Source organism: Myotis yumanensis, unplaced genomic scaffold (genome assembly GCF_028538775.1).
Source record: "Myotis yumanensis isolate MYYU_CA2020_CCGP unplaced genomic scaffold, mMyoYum1.0.hap1 SCAF_1, whole genome shotgun sequence".
Taxonomy (NCBI): Eukaryota; Metazoa; Chordata; class Mammalia; order Chiroptera; family Vespertilionidae; genus Myotis; species Myotis yumanensis.
In genome coordinates this window covers 55,475,185-55,501,658 of record NW_027223752.1, presented here as the reverse complement: position 1 = coordinate 55,501,658, position 26,474 = coordinate 55,475,185, and the positions used below count along the sequence as shown (strand labels likewise).

The 26,474-nt window shown below is 46.0% G+C and overlaps 1 protein-coding gene across 2 annotated transcripts in view; it reads right to left on the bottom strand.

Annotated features, from left to right (window-relative positions):
- Nucleotides 1-19,965, bottom strand: part of ANXA2 (annexin A2) — a 43,861-nt gene extending 23,896 nt beyond the window's left edge. The window contains exons 1-4 of one of the 2 annotated variants that reach the window (XM_070421646.1): nt 19,871-19,965; nt 17,283-17,335; nt 7,900-7,958; nt 4,226-4,325 (exon numbers count right to left, since the gene is read on the bottom strand). In XM_070421646.1, the coding sequence (XP_070277747.1) occupies nt 4,226-4,325; nt 7,900-7,947 (148 nt within the window). In that variant the 5' untranslated portion in view covers nt 7,948-7,958; nt 17,283-17,335; nt 19,871-19,965. The remainder of the gene's footprint in view (nt 1-4,225; nt 4,326-7,899; nt 7,959-17,282; nt 17,336-19,870) is intronic. The other variant, XM_070421645.1, reaches the window with a different exon arrangement.
- Nucleotides 19,966-26,474: the final 6,509 nt, after the last annotated feature.

Genomic DNA, 26,474 nt, shown 5'->3' with positions numbered 1-26,474 from the left:
CTAAGTAAGAGCACAGAAAATATTATGAGACAGACCAAGAAATGATGGATTCTGCCTCCTCCTCAAAGACAGCTTGGAGAAGAGGCTGTGTGTCAGCTGGGGCTGAGGAGTGAGGGGGAGCCAGCTGGATGTCAGGAGCGGGCTAATGCTCCCTCTAGAACACTGGTTTTTAATTGGGGTGCCGAGGCACGCTGGTGTGCCACAAGGATTTTTTAAAACATGCAAAACCTGACTATTTAGTCAGGGACATGTACCTCTTTTCCCTTAGATGGTCAAATAAGAAAATGACAATAGTAGTCCAGTGTGAGTGAATCAAAATTATACTTTTAAAGTCAGATTGGCAAAAATGTATTTGTGGCATGCTGCAGAATTGTAGTAATTACTTCATGTGCCACGAGTTGAGAAAGGTTGACAATCGCTGTTCTAGAAGGGGGTGACTCACTCCTATCAGAGCAAAGGCTCTGTTTGGGGCACCGAGCAACCTAGAAATGAAGACAGGAACAAATCTGCAACGGGTGAGGCAAGGAGGCCCATTAAAGGGGCAGACGCCACACCAGGCCAGGCGACAGATGAGAAAGGTGGAGGGGGAGAGATGGGGAAGAGCTGCTTTGGGACCTTCTGACCAGTCCGGGCCGTGCCAGCCCACAGATCTCACCCAGGCCGACTCCTGCTGGTAATCCTCCCCACTCCAGGCCTGCTCAGGGTTTGCAGTCCTTGTGTTTAACAGCAACTGATTAACCCTCCACCACAGGTGACTGCTCACACAACAAGGAAGTAGACTTTGTGTCAGATGGAGCAGGCTCCTCCCAGCATGCTCTGCACTTGGCGCACACGTGTGCACACACATGTGTGCACACACACTTACGGCACCCTTTCTAGGAGAGAAGGCCCTCATAGTCATCTTTCCTTTTCACGGTCCTCTGGCTTTTGTTTGTATCAGCATTTGAGGTTTACCCTTCGTTTCATGTCAAGGAAACACCAATTACTTAGCATGGTGTCCTCTCCGTAAAGCGTTTGAGGAGGGAGTGGGGGCAAGGTGTGGCGCAGCTTCTTAATTACACTGAAGGGAGAAGGCATTCTAAAAGGGAGGGTTAAGATCTTAATTAGCTCATTCGTTAAGTGGTGTTAGTTGTCTAAAAATATCAAAGGGAAGGAAAAGGAACAAAAGGGATTTTACCCTCCTGAAGAATAACTTTATTTTAGCTCGTAATTAAATGTAATGCCTTCCATTATGACGGTAAATATGTCATCATAGACAATTTTAAAAATACAGAATATATTGAAAGCACAAGGAAGGAAAAGGATCAATTACCCATAACTCCATATATCAGTTAATAATGCCTTTTTTCCTTTTTGACATAAAATAAAGTGGTGGTGTAATCATACTGTACATACTCTCTTTTGTCTTTTTTAATGCAACTGTCACAGTTATGGTGAATTCATATTAAAATGAGTGTTGGAAAACTATGGTGATGACTACAAATCCATGAATACACAAAAAAATAGTGAATTGTACATTTCACATAGGCGAGTTGTATGGCATGTGAACTACATCAAATAAAAATGTTAAAAATTGTTCAGAAACTTTATTTTCTGGTCTCTAATATTCTACAGACATTCTATGTCATGTAGCATGAGTTACCACCATTTACTAAGTCACCCCCCAGCTAGAAGCTATCTGGGTTTTTCACTATCATAACCAATACCGACACTCACATGATTGGTACACTGAGCTCTATATGCATATCATAGTCTTCCTTCTCAATAGTTGCCTAGGCGGATTTAAGGTTTTAAACATACTGACAATCCAGAAATTATTTTAAAGGACCAACTGACAACTCAAGAAAATTTAATTACGCTGTAAAATCATTAGGCACCAAAAAAAAAAAAAAAAATTAGTTCCTAAAAGAACTCATTGGGCTTTACCTCTGAAAGAGAAGAAGAGAGGAACCTAAAGCAGGACCACAAATATGACAGGAGTCTGATAACAATAGAATTCCGTGTTCTGTGGCTGACATTCCCTCAGCAAAAGTCCTGGCAGGTTGGTGTCCCATAGGGATGCTCAGGCACACAGCCTGGGGCTGGCAGAACTCTGTTCAAACCCGTTTGAACCAAGGCCGAGAGACCTAGAGCATGTTAATCCTCAATGTCCCCGTGGACTGGGAGGATGGCACACTACATCAGAGGGTGAATCTGAAGTCCACCTACGATGAGAGTTCCGAAAGTGCTTGGTGCAATGCGTGCCCATAAGGAGCATCAATAAACTCAATAAATAGCTGTAACTGGGATAATGATGATGTCAGCTGCTTGTGACCAAACGAGAAAGCAGGAATCCAAATCTCAGCCTTGCAGACTTTCTGCTTAGAAACTACAGTCTTTTTCTACTGACTTAGAAAGGGCCTGAAGGTATTTTTATTGCCATGGGAGTTTCAGCCGTTACCAGAGCTCCTTTGCGCAATCTTAACATTCCAGTGTGCGAAAAGCTTTCTCACGCAAGGATAAAAGCTGTCTTTGTCTCCAGCTGGTGAAAGGCACCATCTTCATCAGATGAATTTAACTGTTGAACCTGGAGTGTGTTCCCACGATGGCATGATGGGAAGCCCCAGGAATGTAGACACACCCAAATACTAACAAGACAGGCTGAGTTTTAGGAAAGTGGAGTGTGTGTGTGTGTGTGTGTGTGTGTGTGTGTGTGTTAAGGGAAACTATTTTGAGCAATGTGAAAACGCCCGGCACTAAGCAAAGATGCTAAGTGGTACTTCACAATAGCCCTGTGAGGTGGGAGCTTTGATGAGTCCTACTTACGAGTAAAAAAACTGAGGCTTAAGGAAGTTAAGTAATTTTCCAGTCACATAGCTAGTGAATTAGTGGCAGAGTCGAGATCTGAACCCATGATCACATACACTCTCATCCACTCCCTCCACTGAGTAGTACTGACTGTACTGAGATAAGCCCTGCAGATTTTAGTTTATTTTCTGATTAGTGACTTCCTGGCTTCCCAACCTGGCCTTTGACAAGTACAGTCATTTACAAACACCAAAAAAAGAAGACTTTTTAAAGGTCAAATCCGGACGCTTCCTTATTCTCCCTTCCGTGATCCAGGCAGCCATTCTGGGAAGTGCCCACGGCGGCCCCCTGAAACGCAAGGCTGCTCTGAGGCAAATGAAACAAAGCCTTAGGTCCTGTTAACAGGGGTGGGGAACCTTTTATCTGCCAAGAGCCATTTGGATATTTATAACGTCATTCTTGGGCCATAAAAAATTATTAACTTAAACATTAACCTGCTACAATTGGTCACACATTTAATTAATGCATTGGAAGGGCCAGACCAAATGATTTTGCAAGCCTTATTGGGCTGGATGTTCCCCACCCTGTGTTAAAACCACGGCACATAAAGGATCCTCACAGTGAAGAGGAAGTCCAGAAGGGGAAACGAGTGGAGAAATCACAGCATCACCACAGTGATCACCATGGTTCCCGGGATTCCGGGGATGGGGAAACCCCAAAGATACGTGCTTCATTAACATGAGCCCAAAAGTCGGAACTTTTACTCTCGTGGACACAGAGAACAGCGTGATGACTTGAACACGCTCTTGCTCAATTCTATCCAATCCAGGGCTTTATCTGCGGGAGTTAGATAGGGAGGCTTTTAGCCTCCTGGTCCTCTTACTCATCCTGAAACTCGAGGAAACATACTCATTCCAACAATTCTTCCAATTCCAGCTCCAGGCCTAAGGAGTGGCGTGACTTGTAGAGTCACCAAAAATAAAAAAGAGTCTGAATTTTTCTCTCATTAGATCAATCTAAGAGCAAAGCAGTAAAATTTCCCCAGCATTTTGCCAACAAACATAATGAAATTCAAGGGGAATCAGGACAAAAAGAAAGGCCCTTAGGGATCACCATGACCAACTTCTTCCTTGTTGGGAGAGGCACTGCAGCCTCAGAGGGAAGGGCGGGGCCCCAAGCGCACACCCGGGGGACCAGGTCCTGGCTGCTCTCAGCCTGGGCCAATTTCCATGTTGCTATGCTATTTGGTTAAACTATGTTCTCATGTTTTAGATCTTCTTCTCTCCAAATTGAGGAGGGAAGAGGCGGAAAAGGAGGGAGGGATGAAAACAAGCAGGTATGGGGTAAGGTAGGGTTGAATGTGCTCCATTAAGACAATTGTGAATGCCTAATGTATGGAGATTCGAGGCAGGATGAAGAGACAACTACAAATGCCTACCTTTGGTCTTGATGGCCGTTTCGATGTTCAAAGCATCCCGGTCAGCATCGAAGTTGGGGTAGGCTTTGACCGACCCGTACGCACTTACGGGTGTGGAGTGCTAGGGCAAAAGACAAACAGGCAACCACGTCATGCACACTGAAGATCCTCTCATTGAAACATCGATTTCAACAATAGATTTATTTTTCCTATTGTTTCTTTTAACAATTCCAATCATTCGTAGACTAGAGAACCACTTAAGTATGAACAAGCCACCAAATATAAGATAAGGAACTGCACTGTTTCCTGTGAGAATTCTTCCTCAAAGGCCCGGTGAGTTTAGAATGTGCTGTCTATATGTCCACTTTTCTTACTTTAGTGCACGCCCAAAAGCAGGCAACACAAAGCTGGGCATTCGAAAGCACCTGTGGATTTGGGAAGGTTTGAAAGAGCATTCACATTAGGCTGGCAACAAATCAAAACAAACAGAGAATGTGAAAATGCCTGAATAGCAAGTGTGTTCTGCCAAGTTTTTGTGACAGGCCCACGAATTTCCACTTGGGCCTGTTGGCTGAGCTCATGATGCGTTTAAAAGCAAATGCAAAACGCCGGCCTGCTTGCCTCTTAAAGTGAGGAAGCTCCCCCACCTTGGGCCACCACTGTGACACCAAAGTGGTCAGGCCACGTGGCTACATCCTCCTTCATGTGGGCCCAGTTCCTCCTGCTCTCCCCTCTCCTCTCTGTCCCCTCCCTCTGCTGTATTATCACTATCTTTCCCTGCCTACCACTCTAACTAGTATTTTTTTTCCTTATTGCCTTTTTTTTTAAACAGCCATCTTTTTTTAAATTTTATTTTTATTGATTTCAGGGAGAGAGGAAAGGAAAGGGGGAAGAGAGAGAGAGAGAGAGAAGAGAGAGAGAGTGAGAGAGAAGAGAGAGAGAGGGAGAGAAGAGAGAGAGAGTGAGAGAGAGAGAGAAACATCAATGATGAGAGAGAATCATTGATCAGCTGCCTCCTGCATGACCCCTACTGGGGATTGAGCCCACAACCTGGGCATGTGCCCTGACCAGGAATCGAACCGTGACCTCCTGGTTCATAAGTAAATGACAATCACTGAGCTACGTGGGGTAATGGGCTTTGAAAAAATTTCAAAGGAAGAGGGTATGGTCGCAATGTTTTTCAAAGCCCATCAGCCTTCCTGATGGGATGGACCAACCCCACCCCACCTGAGACCGAGGTGAGGGCAACAACCTGCTCCTTCCCACAGGGTCAGCTCGCCTCCCCTTGAAGCTCCTGCAGCTCTCCTCCTCCCTGCTCCTCTGCCCCCCCCCCCCCCCCCACCCCCAGCACAAAGGACAGACAAGAGGACAGACAATGTGGTTTTGGTTGGCTGATGGCCGGCACAGCCACCCACAATTGTCCCACTTTCAGTGCCAGGGTTCCCCATCCTGAACCACCCCCGCCTCCCCCAGTACATAAAACCCATCATAATATGCGACTCTGTGTTGGCTCGGTTCCTGGAAAGAGGGAGAGACTAAGGCGCCCTGACTGACCTCTCCACCCACAGACATTACGTTATGGGCACCAGCTCCCTCTCCCACCACTTGGTTGTGTTAGCAGGGAGCTTCTACAGGGAAGCAACCAAGAGTCCATCCTCTTGAATGTGTGTCCCAGGACAAGCCAGAAATCTAAGTTCAGAACTGGACACAACATCTCACAGTGCGCCTGTAACTCTCCTGGCCAAGCAGGAAGTCCAGTTCATATGTATAACTCAGGAACACAATGAGCTACCCAGGTGTTTTCCACCTCACTTCACGCCTTAAACTTTCCAGTAAGATGAACTCAATGGGAACCGAGCACACACTCAGGGAAAGGTAAGAACAACGTGCTCTTTTGAAAAGCTCTCTCTGCCATGGTGGCTGCAAAGTGTGGGTGGAAATCAAAGGAAAAATATCTCCCTATGTAATGGCAGTACCATCCATGATTTGCAAAGCAGATGGTCTGGTCACTGAGCCACAACATGTGTGGCTTCTGTTACACAGTGCTCTCTCATCCTACACCCAAACATGAGAAGGGCAACGTTTGGCATAATTTTATAGTGTCCATGGAAACAAAATTAAATGGATAACTAAACCTGTTACCTGTAAATCCACACATCTGAAAATCAAATTATTGAGGCAAAAGTGATCCTCCCTCAAAACGCTAGAGAAAACATGGCATTTTCTACTGCAGGCCCATCTCCCCAGACAGAGAAACGCATCACACTGGAGTGCAGCGACCTCAGAGGCTGCTCGAAAAGCCCTGTCAGGAAGCCTGATTCTAAAGACAATATAATGATCGGGTCCACTAAAGAAAGAAATCACTCAGCTCCTGGACCTGCCTGGACCTCAACATGCAGCTTGTACTGTCGCCAACAGCAGTGGGCACCAGTTCCAAAAGGAAAGATTAGAAGTACGTATAGGCTCTCCACACCGTAACACCTGTGCTTGCATGGACACCGTCCATCTGAACACTTTGATGTCAAGCACCACAGACAATAGAGGGTTCTGTACCCACATGCTCCAAGCTGCGGTCGACCCACGGTGAGCGCTTCTTGGTACTTTAATTTAATTGAGAGCATATCATGAAAATTCTCCCAAGACATGCCTACAACCGGTGTTACTCACAGCTGAGTTTTTGTAAAAGCCATTTCAGTTAAGATGACCTAAAAGATGTAAGACGGCCCTAGCCGGTTTGGCTCAGTGGATAGAGCATCCGCCTGCGGACTCAAGGGTCCCAGGATCGATTCTGGTCAAGGGCATGTACCTTGGTTGCAGGCACATACCCAGTGGGAGTGTGCAGGAGGCAGCTGATCAATGTTTCTCTCTTATCTATGTTTCTAACTCTCTATCCCTCTCCCTTCCTCTCTGTAAAAAAATCAATAAAATATATATATTTTTAAAAAAGATGTATGATGTTCTTAGATATGTTACATTTTCATAATTTATATTCTACTTGATCCCAATGATATAATCTCACATGTAGTGTGACAAATTTTAATATAAAACAGAGAAGCAAATGCACCAGAATTATAGGTTCACATATTTCCTGGGAAAGACAATTAAAAATAATTCTGAGCTCTGTGATAGCCAAAGCAAAAAGGAAACATGATGAATCACAGTAGGCTCATTATTTAATTTTTTTAAACAAAAAAAAAGAACAAACATCCTAGCTTTTTAGGAGAAAAGCTTTCCCAGGTACTAAAATAATTTTTTTTAAAGAAGTAAGTTCTTGTGTGGAATAACTTCCTGGACACTTACAAGTCCCGAACCCTCAGGATCTTTTTTGTTGTTGTTAATCCTCACCCGAGGATATTTTCTCCAGTGATTTTTAGAAAGAGTAGAAGGAAGGGATAGGAGGAGGGATGGAGGAGGAGAGGGAGAAGGGGAGGGGGAGAGGGAGGAGGGGAGGGAGAGGGGGAGGGAGAGGGGGAGAGAGAGAGAGAAAGAGGCATTGACATGAGAGAGACACATAGATTGATTGCCTCCCTCACTGGGGAAGCAACCAATGGATTGGGGGAGAACGGAGAACCAGGAGGGGGAGTGATTGTCTAAATATTATCCCATTTTCTTAGTTGCACAAGAAAAGGGAATAGCATTATCCAGAGAGATGTACAATTTGCAAACATGACACCAAGTGAAAATGATATACTTACCTCCCCCTCCAAGCTGAGCTTGCACAGAATTTCGTGAACAGTAGACATTTTGAAAGAAGCTGGAAAAAAAAATACAACAAGAAGTCTTTAGGAAGAGTCTTTCCTTCCCCGAAGCACAGCGATTCATTACACTAATCTCTACTTCTCGGACCATTTCATCTGAGGATATTAGAGTAATTTTTACCAATATATGCAATTTCCATCTCATGATTGGGAAAATTAAAGCTTGGCGAAGGTTTGCTGAGGTTTGGGATGGGCTGCTGAGTTGGCCAGTCCCCGCCTTGCCCTGTGTGAACAGACCCTGGGGAGACGGATTTGTGAACCCGAAACCAAAATGCCCCCCTAGGCTAATGCAACTTGTTCCAACAGGATAACACTGAGTCTCCCACTTCTCGCACAAAGTGATAAGCTTGTCACACCAGCCACAACTCTGTTATTTCCCACCAGTAATTTGACCTATTGAAAGGGACCTGAAAGCTACGGGTGTGGACTGAAATCAGTAGCATTTCTAGGCTGACCCCTTCCTAAAGGGAAGCCTTTACTACGATCCCTAATGACTTTCTTAGCTCACCGATGCTTAGGAGATATCAAGCTGTTAATGAGAAAGACAGTGGGTAGATTTTCTGGCATTATCTCATTCCATAAAAGACTGATCCTTGCATTTAACATTCAAAATGGCTGAAATGAAGTCATCTTCCAGTTAATACATTTACTGGGAGCTATGCCACTATCGTCTGATGGATTGCTTTCCAGCTTTGCAATCACACAATTCTCGGAATCGATACGCCAACCCCTGCCAATAAAAAGTGCTTGGCGGGCATTAAATTTATCTCAACTGAGCCAAGGCAGCAGCATCCCCCAAATAAAGGAAATAGAGCAGAGCTGCATCCGAAATAGTGGGAATGACATCTGGATTGCAGCATCTCCTGCTTTGGTATTTTTTTTTCTTCTTAATATTCTTTGACCAAGGAAATTGTGTCCATGCAAATTCAGCTTTCTATTCTCTTCCAACAGTTTGCTTAGTCTAAATATTTTCATAAAACTGGCTTGAGGGAGTACTGACATAGACACTTGCTAACTTATCAGAAGGCTTTGAACTAAGCCAATTCCAGGCTCCCTGTGGGGTGGAGGCGAGGGAATGAAAAAGGAGGGGATTCTCCATTATTTGCGGTTATGGGTATATTTCTACAAGGTTTTCTTTTTAAAAAAATATTTTTTAATTGATTCCAGAGAGGACAGAAGAGGGAGAAAGAGATAAAAACACCAATGATGAGAGAGAATCATTGATAAGCTACTTCCTACAGGCCCCACACTGGGGATCAAGCCCGAAACACAGGCATATGCCCTGACCTGGAACCGAACCGTGACCTGCTGGTTCATAGGTGGACGCTCAACCACTGAGCCACGCCGGCTGGGCTTCTGCAAGGTTTTCATCCCAGTCTCGCTCCTAGACCACTCCTCTCTCTTCTGAATCTCACAGACAATTTTTAAGCACAGCAAAAAAGAAAAGCACAGCTATTCTACTCCCTCCCACTCCCATAACTCTCAGACACCCACCCCCCAAATATCCCAGAGCTGGGGTATAATCCTGATTTGCAAAAAGTCTTCCTCTATAAATAAACTGTGGCACATGCAGACAATAAGTAATATTCAGGACTGAAAAAAGAGGAGCTATCAACCTAGGAACAGGCATGGAGGAACCTTAAATGCATATTATTAAGCAAGAGAAACCAATCTGAAAAGGCTACATATGATATGATTCCAACTCTATGACATTTTGGAAAAAGCAACACTATGGAGACAATAAAAGGATCAGCAGCAGTCAGAGATTAGAGGGGAAGGAAGGAGGGATGTATAGGCAGAGCAAAGAGGATTTTAGGGCCATACAACTATTGTGTGTGTCACGGGAATGGTGGGTACACATCATCATATTCCTGTCCACACCCATCGAATGTGCAGCTCCAAGAATGAGCCCTCAGGTGAACTCTGGACTGTGACCGGTAGTGATGTGTCAGTGCAGGCTCATCAGCGGTAGCCAATGCACCCCTCAGGCGGGGCTGTTGGTAGTGGGGAGGTTGCGCATGTGTGAGGCTGGGAATATATGGGAGCTCTGACTTTCCACTCAGTTTTTCTGGGAACCTTACACTGCCCTGAAAAAGAAAGTCTCCTTTTTCTTCCTCTTCTCAAAAGGTCTTGCTCTGTAGGTGGACTTTCCAATCAGTAGCCACCAGCCACCTGTGGCTGCCAAGCACTTGGCAAGTGTCCAGTGCAAAGGGAGAGGTGATATAAGCGTCGAGTGCACACCAGCTTCGGGAGATGCGGTATGAGGAAAAGAATGTAACAATCTCTCAATAATTTACATTGATTAGATATTATAGTTATGAAGTGGTGGGTATACTGGGTTAAATAAAAAAAAACAATTTAAATTCCATTTTACCTATTTCTTTTTTTAAATATATTTTTATGGATTTAAGAGAGGAAAAGAGAGGGAGAGAGCTAGAAACATCAAAGGTAGGAATCATTGATCAGCTGCCTCCTGCATGTCCCCTACTGGGGATTGAGCCCACAACCCCAGCATGTGCCCTGGCCGGGAATGGAACAGTGACCTCCTGGTTCATAGGTCAGCACTCAACCACTGAGCGACAATTAGGCCATTTTACCTATTTCGTTTACTTTTTCTTTATTGTGTCTACCGGAAAAATTATACTAGCATATGCCCACATGCTATTTCTACTGGACAGCATTGGAGGGTCCTGCAGTGCCATGGTCCAATCCTGCCCCAAAACCTTTGGAGTGGCTGGGTCAGTTAAAGACCAAGTTTGAGATTCCTCGTAAGACAAACGAGTTTGGGTCTGCTCAAGAAATCTCCAATTCCAACTTGGGCCAAGAAATGTTCCACAGGGTCCCATCAGTATCCTTCCGCCTAAGAATCACCAAAGCAGAGAGAAAACCCCCAGGACACTGCATCTCTCGGGCCAGCCTTGGCTATCTCCCCCGGGGCTCCCCCAGAAGCAGACTAGGTCTACAGCGACGGGTCGGCTCCTGCCACCTGCCTTGCAGAAGTCCAGTCCCCACTGTATACACCTAAGAAATAAAAATGCCAAACACACCGGGAACCATTAAGTCAGAGATGCAAACAGAGCTGCTTCTGCTTACAGGGAAGTGGGGACTAAATCCCATTTATTCATTAAACCAGGCACCTCCCGTTGGCTCTATTGTTTAAGAAATCTCCACCACAAAGGCACAGTGCATTTTTATGGAGCCCTGGCTTTGCAGGCAGCTGCTTAGCCATGTTCTGCCTGGGGCCCCCTCAGGACTGTACAAATCAAAGGCAGGCTGGTATACACTCTCCACTTAGGTCCACTCTCTTCCCAGTCACGACACACTGAGGAGAGACAGAAAACAGGGATGTTTAAAAGCCCCACAACTCCCTTCCTGTTTTACTGTGCACAAGCTGTGCTGCCCTTCCCTCGGATCAGCCCTCCGTGCCACTACCCATTCAGGTCCATCCTTCAATGGCGGCCTCTCACTCTAGCTCAGCTTAGCCCTCAAAGATTCATACGGGTCCCTTTTGCGGCCACCGTAGCAGTGCCAGCGGGAAGATTACATCTTCTCTTTCCCAAGAGCTGAGAAGTACAGTGTTCCATGCATGCCCACCCGAAAGGATGATGACGTTCAGGTTGTCCGAGGACATGACAAAGGGCAGCAAATTGGCAAAGTAGCGCAGGTTTACAGGAAGAAATGCGTCACTGACACTGAATGAGTGCAGTGGGAGGAAGCTAAGGGTGCAACTGCGCATGTGGGCATTTGCCCCAGCGAGGTGGTCATCACCAGACTGAAGCTGGACAAAGACCACAAAAAGGTCCTTGGATGTAAAACCAAATCTCACCAAGTAGGAAAGAAAAAGGCAAATACAAGGAAAAAAAAATTGAGAAGATGCAGGAATAAAGTAATAGTATATACAACTTTCATTAAAAACCTAAAATGAAAAAAAAAAGATTGGCACGGGAACCCAGCCTCAGCGCCCTCTGTCCATTCCCCAGCAAAAGTGGACTTGCTTCTCAGCAGACACACTGTGCTCCTTTAATCCACGGCGCCTCGATGCCTGTCCCCCCCCCATGGCCTTACCCTCAGCTGCTCTAGTTAGAGAGCCTGCCCATTCCTCAGGCCGCCGCTGCTCTGGCTTCTGCTCTAGCGGGGCAGCTGCAGCCCCCATTCCACAGTGCTCTCTCCCTCCTTTCAGTGCCAGGAGCACTTACTGATGCCGATAGAGTCATCCACTGACCACAAGTGTCCTGAGTTCCTGCCACGTACCAAGTATTCAAACGGCAAATGCTGAAGTCCAATTCAGTGCAGCCGGCAATATGCTTTACCTCGTCTCCCCCAGAGTCTGCTTCCCCACAGATTTAAGGGTGTCTTTGCACACACTAGGTGCTAAATAAACGTTTTGAAACAATGAGCTGCTATTTTGCATAATTAACCATTTATATGTATATTATTTATAATCATTCTGCAGAAAAAGCAAATATGTCAATAACCACAAAGTAATGTCCATGAAACTGGCTATTACATGCATGTCTTTTGCATCCATGTAACTATTTCCTATTTCCTGCAAGCTTCATGGCAAACTTTATCTTCACCGTAGAAATAAACTATGGCCCCTGTTTCTTTATCGCATCCAATTCCCCTGGCAAAGCCAAGTCATTCCGTGGATGATTGATTGGTCTCTAGAAGAAAGAGTTGGCTTTCCCACTCGTGTTTGTTAAAACATTAGCTTAATATAGTACCGTTGATTAATGAGACCGTGTTAGTGTGCTGCTACTCTTGAAAGCGGGAAAAGACAGTCTTGGTAGTGTTACTGTAGGTTACAAACACTGGGAACATTCAAATAATCTATGAACAGAGTCCTAACGAGTACACACTCGCCCGCACAGCATTAAGGCTGAGTACACACTCGCCCACACAGTAAAATTCACCAGCGCACTGACAACCAACGATGAAATGCAGACCCCACCCTGCAGGGCCGTCTGCTCTCTTCCCTCCTCGCCCCAGTGAGACACCTGAGAGATTAGATTAGCCAGGTCACCTGGCTGATGAGTAGGGAGACAAGGCCGATCCCAGGCTCTCTGACTCTTAGGTCTTTGCCCTTTCAACTTCACCACAGCTGTTCTTCATTCTAAGGCAGTGACGGCAAACCTTTTGAGCTCGGCATGTCAGCATTTTGAAAAAACCCTAACTTAACTCTGGTGCCCTGTCACATATAGAAATTTTTTGATATTTACAGCCATAGTAAAACAAATACTTATATTTTTGGTATTTATTTTATATATTTAAATGCCATTTAACAAAGAAAAATCAACCAAAAAAATGAGTTCGCGTTTCACCTCTGACACGCGTGTAATAGGTTCGCCATCACTGTTCTAAGGGATGAAGACACCAAGAGGATGATAAAAGCAATAGGAGTGAGGTCACCTGAGAGCCTAGAGCAGTGGTTCTCAACCTTCTGGCCCTTTAAATACAGTTCCTCATGTTGTGACCCAACCATAAAATTATTTTCGTTGCTACTTCATAAATGTAATGTTGCTACTGTTATGAATCGTAATTTAAATATCTGATATGCAGGATGGTCTTAGGCGACCCCTGTGAAAGGGTCGTTTGACTGCCAAAGGGGTCGCAACCCACAGGTTGAGAACCTCTGGCCTAAAGGGTGAGGTAGTGAAAGATTTGAGCTGGAGAAACGTGGGGAGAGCCTGGCAGATGGACGGGAATGTCCCTGGGTGTCAGAAGAACAAGAAGACAGGCTTAAACCAGCCATGTCTATTGTGGGTCCTCGCGGGGCCCTAAATACACATTTCTGAATGGTACACGTGGAAGCTTGGGAACACTGGAGGGCCAGAAAGCCAACATGATTCGTTCCCAATACGCATAGTCTCTGTTCACAGCACTTGTGAAAACAATAGCTCTGCCTTAGTGCACCTGTTGTTCTAAATGAGAATAAAATCAAGTCTATGCGCCAGGAGGCGATTCCGTTCCCACCAACTCCTGAGCACAGTACAATTCACCAGCGCACTGACAGCAGAACCCCGCCTTTCTGCACACGGCTCCACAGGGCAGTCTGCAGCTCTCCTCCCAGCACTCCACCACACCCGGATCCCCAACTGGTTTCGACTTGCAAAAAAGAAAAAAAAATCAGCAAATTCAATCTGTTGGTGAGAATCTCTACATACCAGTACCTTCCATTCCCAGAGAAGGGCTGGGCTATCAGACAAGATCATTAGCACCTTTATCAGGGAAAGTTTTTCCTTTAAGAAAATAGACTTACTGAAAAGCCACACCCGCTTCAAACTGGTTTGAAATTATTCGCCACTGGGGTAAGAACAGACTCACTCAACTCCACCCTAATGCAGGGAACAGAGCGGACTCCTCTACCTTGTAAATATTAATAAAGGAGACTGTTAACTGCCTGACTAAAGTAGCTCTTACTGGAGTGAAAAGCTAGACATTAATGAAACACTGTCAAAAACCAAATGATTTACAGTTAGCATGAGGTCTAGCTTAAAGATAATTTAAAGGGTCTGTCCTTTTTTAAAACCCGACAGATTGTTTTGTACATTATTGTTTCACTTTAAACAGAGTTAGAACAAAAAAACAGTTACAATGAAACGGCTTTACCTTCTCCCCACAAAAGAAAAGTAACAGTTTGCAAACAAGTGGAAACAAACAAAAAAGAGTAAGCCTAAAAGTAAACACTGAGATAGTAAAAACAAGTTATAGGAAATGAATTAAGAGTTAGCTCCAGAAAGACCAAATATGAATTCCTACAAACAAACAAACAAACAAACAAAAACATGTTGCAACAGGGCTGGTCTGCAGAGCAAACCTGACAACCATCCAACAGTTTCGCTGACACACCCACTTTATAGTTTCACGGTGGAGTGTTGATGCGTAACCACAAAACACAGCCCTAGCAACCATGCTGAATCAATCAGGGACTGGATGACACAAAAGAGAATTTCTAAACCAAAAAAATGCACGGGGGTGGGTGTGGGGGTGGGGAGTGTGGAGGTTTGGGCTTCCCCACCAAAGCCCTTACTGTGCAAAATGCTGGGTCTAAAGGAACAGCCACAATTTTAAAGGAACGGCGGGGGGGGGGGGGGGGGGGGGGGCGGGAGAACCCATTCGTGGGGGTGGGCAGGGAGTGCCGCTGTACTCCACTCTCCACCCCTCCCCCAAGCATTTTTATTTAACAGAAACTTCCTGAAAGCACACATTTTTCTCCTTGGTTTTATGGTCTTGATTAAGCCTGAGTCACAGGGCCAAGTCATTCTCCAGAAATCCTGGAATTCGGCCCTCCAGCCTTGATAGTACTGGGCGGGAAGGACCGGGCACCACTTGCGCCTGCTTGTCCCTTTTGTTGCTGGATCTGAGTCAATATTTGTTTGCTACCTACAGGCAGGTTGCAGCCTCCTGATCTCAGAGCCTCTCCTACTCAGCCTCCTGATAAGGAATGGAGTGGGTGGAAAGAGACCAGCAGGAAGAATGAGGTCAGTTGACAGGAAGCACTCTCAGAGCTCAGAAATCAAGGCCTTCACAACGACAGCTCCATTTCAGTGTTTTATGGCCTGCATGTTGTATTTCCAATGGGGCCAACAGAAAGTCTAAACTCCGCCTTCAAGATCTTCCGCACTCTGGACTTTCCGACTGATTCATAAATATCTCTTACACCCAAGCATACACGAGAGTGCATGCACACACACACACACATACATACACAGACATGCACACACACCAGCATTGAAATCGAATGCCAATGGTATCGTTCTCCAAACACACTTAGCGCTGTCCTGCTACCTCTAGGCCAGTGGTTCTCAACTTTGGCTGCACATTAGAATCACCTGGGAATCTTTTTAAAATCCTGATTTCTAGGCCTCATCCTCCGGAAATTCTGTTTCTTTGTTATGGGGTGAGGCCACAACATTAGTAACAAAGAAACAGAATTTCCGGAGGATGAGGCCCAGAAATCAGGATTTTAAAGATTCCCAAGTGATTCTAATGTGCAGCCAAGGTTGAGAACCACTGCTCTAGGCCCAGGTCCTCCAAGTTCCCTCCACTGTGCTCTCTCAATCATGATCTGCTAACATCCTCATAAGACCTCAGGACACAAAAGAATACTGTTACCTTTTCTCCTGCACCTCTTCCTGCTCTGGGCTGTGGCTCTCCAGTGTGTCTGAAATTTCAGAGCCGAGTGTCTATAGGCGAGCTTCCATTCCATCCGCCCACAGGGTTTCTGTCTTACTCATACATTTCCTCATGGGTCTGAGCACAGTGCCTAGCCCAGCACACACTAGGCGTTCAGCCACATTTTTGGAGGATCCACACACACCGGGTCTTAACTTATTCTGTCTTTTTTTTCTTCCCTCTTCTTTTCCAATGTACCCACCTTCCTCAATTTTCTTTGCCTCCCACAGACTATCTCCAATGGGTTTCCAGCTCCACTCATTCAGAGCTGGAGGCTTCAATTCCCAGCTTCCATGCAAATCTTTGCCAAAGCCTGGCAACTTCTTTCTCCTCATAAAATGCAGCCCATTCCCAGCCCAGCTCTGCACCCCACCTCTCCTAGCTCTGTCCACTGGTCCACGTGGACATGGAACCCACATCTCCTATGGCAGGAAAGGAAAGGAAGGAGGTGGGAAGGAGAAAGGATCCGGAGAGGCCTCGGGCCTCTGATTTCCCGTGCGCTGTGCGGGTGTAGACTGGGCGTGGCAAGGAGACAAAGGGCAAGGATCCCCGTCACCGCCACTCCTGGAAGTCAGGACTTCCCACAGCAGCCTGGGATTGGCTATGTGGATGCTTATTGACCTCTGACAAGATGGAGCTCAGGTGGTTGAAAAGCTTCAGGTTGTACCCTGAAAAGGAGATCCGGAGGTAATCTCTGAAGCCTGGGTATCTGCTGTCTCCTCCTGCTGACCTGCTCCCCAACAAAGGAGATGGGGACTGCCTCTGGCAATAGGAGAAGGACAAATATACCAGACAGAGAATGGGCGGAAATAATTTTTTTTTTAAGGACTGGAATTTCCTCTGAGTTAGCCTAAAACTAGAATAGGGTGTGGCACCAGGGAAAATGAGGGTGGATTCCCATATTTTAAAAAAAGCATTCTATTTCAATCAAAACATTCCAATTCTATCAGATTCTCACAATCAAATCCAAGAGACAGGTTAAACCACAATAACTTTCAGAACAGTTTCCCTGAGGTTAAATGTGATGCTCAGATCTGTGGAGCAGCTGGAATAAAGGGGCAAGGAGCCCCAGTCAACTTGGAAACTAACCGATTTGGGGATACAGAACATTCAAAATCCAATTACTGCCTGTACAATGCACTTACTTTGTCTATTTTTCTGTCTGTTTGGTTCACTGCTGTGTCTCCAATGCCTATAACTGTGAACAGAACAGAGCAGTGGTTAGTAAGTATTGTGGAACCAATGATGTTGAAAGCAGCCCAGCAGAGCCCGGGACTCCTTTGTGACACACCCACGCTCAATTAATGAAAAATGCCTCCATAGGCCCAGAGCCTGCACAAGCCAAGAGGGAGAACAAAGGCCCAGGACAGGGTGTTAGTGCCCGAGCCTACTGCCAATGGTGCAGGAAGAGCCTACAAACCTCAAAATCAATAGCAAGTACAGAAAGATGTCTATCTTGCCAGCAAAACTACTTAAATTAGAAATTAGTCAGGAAACTAATGGCCAGGTCTACTGGCCTAAAGACAATCAATGAAGTAGTTTAATAGCTCAGACACAGGATCTTAAAGATTGAGACGCCAACCCAAGACCAAGCTCCTGATCAAAGCCAGTGAGTCAGCAATATTTCCTGGGCATTACCCCAGGCAGGCCACTTGGCACTGCAGGAAATTACAAAATCCAAGCGGTCTCTAAATCATAAACCCCCAACTGAAAAAATGTATATTGATGGGCACACCCTTCTACTGCAGATGCTGGATCCTTCTGGAGAAACCCTTGAAGCTTTTAGAGAACAAAGGGACTTAGGAGAGGGGAGGAAATTGCTAAGCGGGAATGTCTTCACACCACTGGCCACAGGGGACACCATTCCGAACTTGGCCTCAACTAAAATCCTTCTTCACAATGCCTGAATGTTACGTGGCTCCTTGATTCCATAGCCTCCACTTCTATGAATTACAGGTGTGTTTGGGTAACGAGGTTTTCTTGTGGGTTTGTTGTGTGTTTTTTTCATAACACAACTCCCCTGGGGTGTTGAAGATTAGGATCACCAACCACTCCCAATACTGAATATTAATCTCTAATCTCTAGCTGGGTGTTAAGGCCAATGGAATGGGAAGGAGGGGGGATGCAGAAGTGGATAGGCCTGGATGACTTTGATCAGATGTCAATCAAGAAAGAGGGTCTCGAAGGAGGCAGGAGGAAGGCAGAGAAAAGTGGAGGGGGGGGGGGCAAAGACATATTTTTCAAATTAAGGTAATTTAATCTGTGTCAACCTTAAAACTAATAAAAGTTCCAGAAAAAATATTTCCGTGGTTTATTCTTCCTACACATATCCTCCCTCACCTTTCCACCCCCACCCCCCCCACCTCCTCCCCCCCCCCCCCACCCACAGCAGGCATGTACTGTCCGTGCACTTAAGCAGGTGTTTCTGAGCTACCCTGGGAACCAAGGCGCCTCCCCTGACATTGTGTCAGTGGGAAGGTGCATCCCGTGTTTCAAACCTCCAAGTTGTAGGCAGGCACAGTAGCACACACTTCTGAACAGCATCCGTCTGAACGCAGGGGCCCGATTCCTGGACTCCAGAACTTAAAAGTGCTTGGTAAAGACCCAACGTGCACCCTTAAGGACACTGCTCTTTTACACACCAATTCGGAATACCCATAGCTTCAAAATGACAAATCCTAACACAAAAATGGCGCTCTAGAATTGTATGACACAATGTTTTCGGTATGCTTTACATATTTATTTTTGAATGAACATTTTTTTTTGGAATGTTCAATAACCTCATGTGAGTGGAGGTAAAAATGGATATCCTTAAACCACATTCATAGATAAGAAAATTGATGTTCATCTCCCAGGTTCTCAACAGCCAGGTGGTGGAATCCAGCCCCCCACACCAGGCGGGACCCACCCCACAGGGCTGCAGGAGAGGCCCAGGGGCCCCACCCTTTTCTGTACTTAGTCCCTGACTCACTGTGGCATCATGGTGACACCCCTCCCCACAGAACCCCGGGGACACTTCCTCCCTGACTCAAAAGTGGTCAGCCAAGTGGGAAACGCTCCAAATCTACGGAAATCAGAAGCTGCCTCTCTTACAGAATAATCTAGACAAAGGAGAATGAGCTGAGGTTTTTTTCTTTTCATTTTGCTTTGTTTTATTGGGGAGAGGGGTTTGCTACTAGAAATTCCCACCCCTCATCCTGCCCCCACGGCTTCCCTCCCGCTGGTCGGTTCAAGTTCCACAAATGCGCGTTTGTTTCAAGTAAAGTAACTTGGAACAGAGGGGGACTACTTTCTAGATGGCCGGACAGCTTCCATTAAACGCGGAGGTAAATGCCCCGCTGACTGCTCCGCTGGGACCTGCGGCTCCCCGGGCGGCCACACCCTAACCCCCACCTTGCCCGGAACGCGGGGCCTCCCTCGCACCCCTCCCCTGCGCTGCCTCCCCGGGCTTCCTGAGAGCCTTCGGGGGTGAATGCACGACCCGGTCCCTCTGCCCGTACCCCCAACGCCAGGGCACACCCGGCCCCTCACTCCAGCCCGGACCCCCTGGCCACTGCGCCCCGCTCTCCGCAGAAACCCCGTGCGGACCGTCCCCCAGCCCCTCCGCCGGATGGCCTACAAGGTCCCCGTCGCCCGAGCCTCTCTGCAAGGCCGTCTCTTCCCGGCCTCTCCGCGCCCCGCTAGTGCTGCGGGCCTCGGGCCATAGCGGACGGGCTGGGCGCGCCCCGCTTACCTGGGCCGGGCGCCGAGAGCTGTGAGTGTCCCCAGATGCCGAGCGCGGCCGTCTGGCCTGGGTGGGGCATTTATAGCCGCCACATCCTCACTCTGCAGGCGAGGTCCGCCCCGCCCGCCTGCCCCGCCCCGCCCCGCCTCCCCGTTCCCCGTCCGCTCCCACCCGGAGCCAGGCTGACTCACCCTCCCCGACCCGCCCGCCAGGAGGGCAGCCTCGCCCTGGAACGCTCCCCGCGCTGCGCCCGAGCGCCCCCCGCCATGGCCCTGCCCTCCAGCCAGGCGCCCCGGAGGCTTCCTCGACGGCCATGGTCTTCCCCCCTTCCCCATTCCAGTTCTCGAGCGCCACGCGGCGTCCTCGGCCCTGGTTTTGATTAATAAATTCACAAGACTTTAGTAGACTCTGAGCTTAGTTAAGCAACTTTTTTCTTTTTTGGCGTCAATGCAATGGAAGGAAAAGTTGTTCCAAGAAACTTAAGTCGTGATTCCCCTGAGCTGGGGCCCTTGGCATCCAGCTCCCCGTTACCGTCTGCAAACATGTTAGCTTAACCTCTGGCCAGCAGTTCCCGGGAGGAGCGGGGAGGGCGAGCCTGCGGCTCCCGCCCTGCCAAGACTCGGAGGCCAGAGCCGGGACGGGGGGCGTGGGAGGGGGTGCAGAAGCCGGGAGCCGGGATCCCAGTCCCTCCCGCCCCCGGGAGGCGCCTTTTCCCTGGGAGAGCTCTGCTCTGCGCTCCCAGCCTGTGGGGCCCCCGACTCAGCCCCCCGAGCACCAGGCAGCTCCGCGAGTCCTCCTGGCAGGCCTTCTCGGGCTGGGTGGGGCCGGGGCTTCGGACCTGGATTTCCAACAAAGGAGGTTCCTCCGCTCCTTTTTTCACAATTGTCTGTTTTTCACAGCCACTTAGGCAGCTCCCTCACTTGGTGCTGCGCAGTTTCTCTCGCTTTTCTTCTCTGCGGCTTTGCTTCCACAGGCCACAGGGGCAACACTAAGCAAACATGGTTTTGTGTGACTGCGCAAACACTGGACTCAAACAAACAGAAATGTTAACGCTAAGAATGCCTGCGCCTTTGGATTCCCTCCTTCCACACTCACTCATGCAGCTCTTTCTCCTAGTCTTAATGCTTTTGTGTTTTAATCTCCCACCTACCTTTTAAAAAAAATGTTTCAGTTGATATTAGAGAGAGAGGAAGTGGGAGGGAGAGATGGAAAAATCAATGATAAAGAATCATGGATTGGCTGCCTCCTGCAGGCCCCCTACTGGGGATAGAGCCCACAACCCAGCACACGCCCTAACTGGGAATCAAACAGCGACCTCCTAGTTCATGGGTCAATGCCCAGCCACTGAGCCACACCAGCCCGGCTCTCCCATCTATCTTAACATTCATTTTTACTTTCCAGTTGAGCATCATTTCACTCCTGGGAATCAAAAGCGATAGCAAGGCCAAAAGACATTATTGTCATGCCACTTAGCTGCCAAGTCCAGACTGCAAATGGGGTCTCGGGACACTCAGCCCAGAGTTCATGGCAACCCTGTTCTTCCACTTGGAATGATCCATGATAAGCCCTATTAGGAGGACAAACAGAAAGTAATTTTGATACAATTTCTGATTTACATTTATAGCTCTTCAATTTAGGCCAAACGCCTTCCAGGGCAGAAACTGCCTACTTCTACTATAAACATTCCGGGACAGACAGTAATGGTTGGACAGGATTCTACCACCTTTCTCTACTCCTCTAGGCAGATTCCACAGTCTCTTACTCCAAATTGTGCCATGGGTGATAGGTCCTCTACAGAAGATAAGATCTGAGTCCAATCATGTGGAATACATGAAAGCCACCAAGTACACACAAAAATGTTTCTGTTTATCTTAGGCACCCAGCAAATCCAAACAGCTCTTTGCAGTAGCCAGACTTTGCTTCATGCTACAGAATATACACTGATGTTATTATAAAAATGAAGCAATTAGAAGTCATGGTTTAGCAATAACTGAGGCATGTGGGCCAATTATGCTAATGTAAAAGAATTTGGCCTGGCCGGTATAGCTAAGTAGATAGAGCACAGGATCCTGGACTGAAGGGTCATGGGTTTGATTCCAGTCAAGGGCATGGTCAAGGGCACATACCTTGGTTGCAGGATCCATCCCCAGCCTGGGGTGCATGTGGGAGGCAATCAGTCCAGTGGATGTGATGTGTCTCTCACATCCAGGTTTCTCTCTCTGTCTCTCCCACTCTCTTCCTCTCTCTCTAAAAATCAATGGAAAAAATATCCTCGGGTGAGGATTAACAAAACAAAACAAAACAAAACAAAACTAACAAATGTCTTAGTGCAAAGAGTCTCTTTTTTTCTTTCTTTTCTCCTATGGTGTGGGAGAGTGTTTACTACAACAGATCCCAGATTACATCTGCTGTTACACATGCTGTCCTCAAAGGCCAGAGTTGTTTTGTTCACACTCCCATCTCCTGCACCTCAACACCTCTAGTAGTGACTTGCTAGCACTGATAGGCACTCACTAAAAGTTATAGCCAAAAATTTTCACCCAGTAATAGAATGTCACAGCAGAATGAAGCTTTAAGAGACTAATTTGCCCAATTCTAAATTTTTATAGATGAAGAAACTGGAGCCCAAATAAAGTTTCCTGCCCAGTCCAGAGATTAAATAATGCACCCAAGTTACTTGTTGCAATGTAACAAATTGCCACCAAAACTTAGTGGTTTAAACATAACCATATATTTGCTCTTGATTTTACAATTTGAACAGGACTCGGTGGGGATAGCTTGGCTCTGTGCCTCACGATGCTGAGCGGGGCAGCTCAATGGGTCTGGAGGATGGAAAGTGGCTTTGCTCCTTTGTCTGGTGCCTCAGCTTGGGTTCTTAGAATGGCTGAGAGCCAGCTGGATCTTTTTCTTCCCTGACCTCTCATCCTCTAGGTCCTCCTCTCTCTCTGTACCAGGGTAGTTAGTAATGGCAGCTGGCTTTCCAGAAGCAAAAGCTATTACTGCTCTTCTCTTGGAGACCATACAAATATAGCCAACAGGCTGGGTTGGCGTTGTGGGCTCCAGTTTGCTGATCCTTGCTTTAATTCATTGTCTGATAAGATTTTGGCTTTGCCCTCTGGACTCTTGGCTCCACTCTCCGAGACAGTCTTACCTTTCCTTACAACTGGCCCAGATTTGTAGCTGGGTAGCTCTCTGTTTCATGCCAATAGAAACTCAAAGATTCAGAAACCTTTTTAAATTTTGAACTTCTTCTGTGTCCAAGATAGCAGTTCCTTAATTAATACAATTTTCTTTAAAACTATGTGGACTTTCTATAAATCTTATTAAGCTTCACTCCATGCTCTAAAATTCATATCCAATACAATTTTCTCAAAAATCGTGGATCTTCTGTAAATCTTATTGAGGTTTACCCCATGCTCAAAAGTCCACATTCATGAATCTTTCCGAAAACAGACCTCTCTCTCTACTTTGTACGTATTAGGCTGTAGTTGAACAATGCATGTAAGATTCGTAGAAGCCCTGAAATCATCTTCAAAGTAATATCAAATCTTTCTGAAATCTCAATAATAAAAAAAGTTTTGTGGCCATACATGATCTGATCTTTACCCTGAGGCTATACTTACTTTGTAAATTTCCATGTATTTTGTAAATCTTCCACTGGGTAGAATTCTGCTTGAAAACCAAGCATTTCATTCTTTAGTGCATTTCTTTCTTGTTGTATTTTATCATAAGCAGCTAAAAGAAGACCATTGACACTTTCAACATTCTGAAAATCCCCTTGGCTAGCAGTTCATTTGGCACATTTTCTATTATTCATGTTACCATAGGTAACAATATTGTTAAACATCTGCCAATACATAGCCTAGGTTGCCTTTTACCCAACCTCCCATAGCAATTTCCCCATCACTCTTCCAACCTCCACCAACAGTCTTCTCTCTGTTATGACTGCCTGGCAGTAAAGTCAATGTCACATATTTGGGGGTTTTGTTACAGCAACACTCCACATACTAATTTCTATTTCAGTTACCTATTCCCAGAAGCAAACCAGCTCCAAATCTTAAAGGCTTAGAACCACCATCAATTATTTGTTCACGACTTTACAAAGGGCAGAGTTCACTGGGTCAGCCCTTCTCTGGTCTAGTTAGCGTTGGCCAGGAAGACCCAGATGAGGCTGCAAGACCCAAAAGGGCCTCTCTCCAGCTGCCAGTTGCTGGTTTTCAAGAGTGAAAGTAGCAGCTGCAGACACAGAACTGGAACAGTGTCACTCCCACTAAAATTCATTGGTGAAAGCAAGTCATATAACCCAGGGAAGGGGAAGCAGATGCCACCTCTTCATACAGGGAGTGACATGTGTGCATACTAGTGGAAGGAATTGTTGGCAACCACCTTTGTAGACAATCTACCACATTCCTTAAACTAGTATAGTAAGTGGTAGAGCTAAGGCTGTAGTATATTTTTCTGCCTTTCAGTACACTGCTTTTTTCCATTACACCGTATTTCTCACATATCACCATTGCTTCAGTGAGACACAGTTGCCTCCAAGTCTTCTACCTTCTATGCTTTAGATTCTCACTAACCACCAAGCTGTTATTTCCTTGAGCCTTGTTATATGCAATCAGTATATAATAATGTCTTGTACTTGAAGTTGTGGCCAGAAGAGGAACAAAAAAATCTATCTGGATAATCCAACAGCCAAATAATAGGCATTCTAGGAAAAAAGAATAGGCAAAATGGAGGGGGAGAAAATCATCACGAAATAATTAAAGACAATTTCTAGAACTCAAGGCCATGGGTTTTTAGATTGAAAAAGCCACAATAAATGGAAAACAGTTACCTATTCCCAGAAACAAACTAGCTCCATGAAAGTTTAGAATACTGGATGTTTATCATGAAAGTTTAGAATACTGGATAAGGACAGGGGCAAGGTCCTGAAAGATTCCAGAGAGATGAAAAAATGGTCCTATATGCAGGGTAAGAAATAGGAATGATATTATACTCAATATTCAGATCCTGGTTTCTACATGCCATTCCCCAGTAAATGAGTCAGTTCTCCTTGGAGAAACAGCTGGCTTCAGAGATCAGACAGAGAAAAGACATGGTGAGCTTTGTGCTAAACAACTGATGGGAACATGTGGAAAAGACACAAAAGCCAATTTGAAGGGGCTCTCACTGGTTAAAATTTGGGATAATTTATCATCATATTGGATAATTATAGGAACTGATTATATCATACTGACTAGTCTAAACTGATAGTAAAAAAAATACACAAAAAGATGGGATAGGGAAAGCTCTTATTCACAAAATAATGCCAACTTATACCTGTATCTGAAAAGATAATCATTACTTTGCAAGTAGAGTCCATACCAAGAAAACTATAAACCAAGAATGCATACATAATAAACATGTCTCAAAGATGCTGTTTATGCCAGAATGCCCTGTATTCATTTCCTGGAGTTGCCATAACAAATGACCAAAAACCAGGTGGTTAAAAACAACAGAATTCATTCTCTCAGAGCTGGAGGCCAGAAGTCTGACATCAAGGTATCAACAGTGCCATACCGCTCTGGAGGCTCTAAGGGAGTTTCATGCCTGGTCTCTTCCTGCTTCTCGTGGCTGTTCCTTCACATCCCTCCAGTCTCTACCTCCATCTTCACAGGGCCTTCTTCTCAGATTCTGTGTCTTCCCACTTCTGTCTCTTATAAGAACACTTGTCACTGTATTAAGGAACAAACTAGATAATCAAGGATGGTCTCATCTTGAGACCCATAACTTCATTATATGTGCAAAGACCCTTTTTCCAGATACGGATATAGTCGCAGATTCTGAGGTTTAGGATGTGGTCACATATTTGGTGGCCACCATTCATTCTAGTACACACCTTTTCCAAGAAGTACTGGATCTAGAAAATGGGATTACTGCAAAAATAAATGAGTAGAGCCGGGCCGGTGTGGCTCAGTGATTGAGCATCAACCTATGAACCAGGAGGTCACAGTTCGATTCCCAATCAGGGCACATGTCCAGGTTGCAGACTTGATCCCCAGTAGGGGGCATGCAGGAAGCAGTCCAGTAATGATTCTCTCTCTCCCTTCCTTTCTGAAATCAATAACAGTATATTTTATAAAAACATAAATTAGAATTTCCAGAATGATGGGGAGGAGAGAACTTGGACCCACAGCTGTTCAGGAGGTACACAGAGTGACCAATTTAGATTGGAGAAGAGAAATGAGGCTCTAACAAGGATACCCAAAAAAGAGTAGGAGGAAGCAATTACTCAATGAATTTGAAGGTACTGAGAAGAAAGAAACAGCTTTATTGGCTGATTTTGGAATGAATAAGTAGTATCATATGAAAAGCTCAAGGAAAACAAAAAATTATTGCAAAGTCCTCTACATTGAATGTGTGTGTCCTCCAAAAATTCACACATGGAAACCTAATCCTCCCTGGGAGGGTATTTGAAGGTGGGGCCTTTGGGAGGTGATTAGGCCTCCTGTGGGATTAGTACCCTTAGAAGAGGCCCCAGATCATGCCCATGTGAAGTCCATGTGAAGTTAGAGAGAGAAAACGGCTGTCCATGGACCGGGAAGTGGGTCTTCACCAGACCTTGATCTTGAAA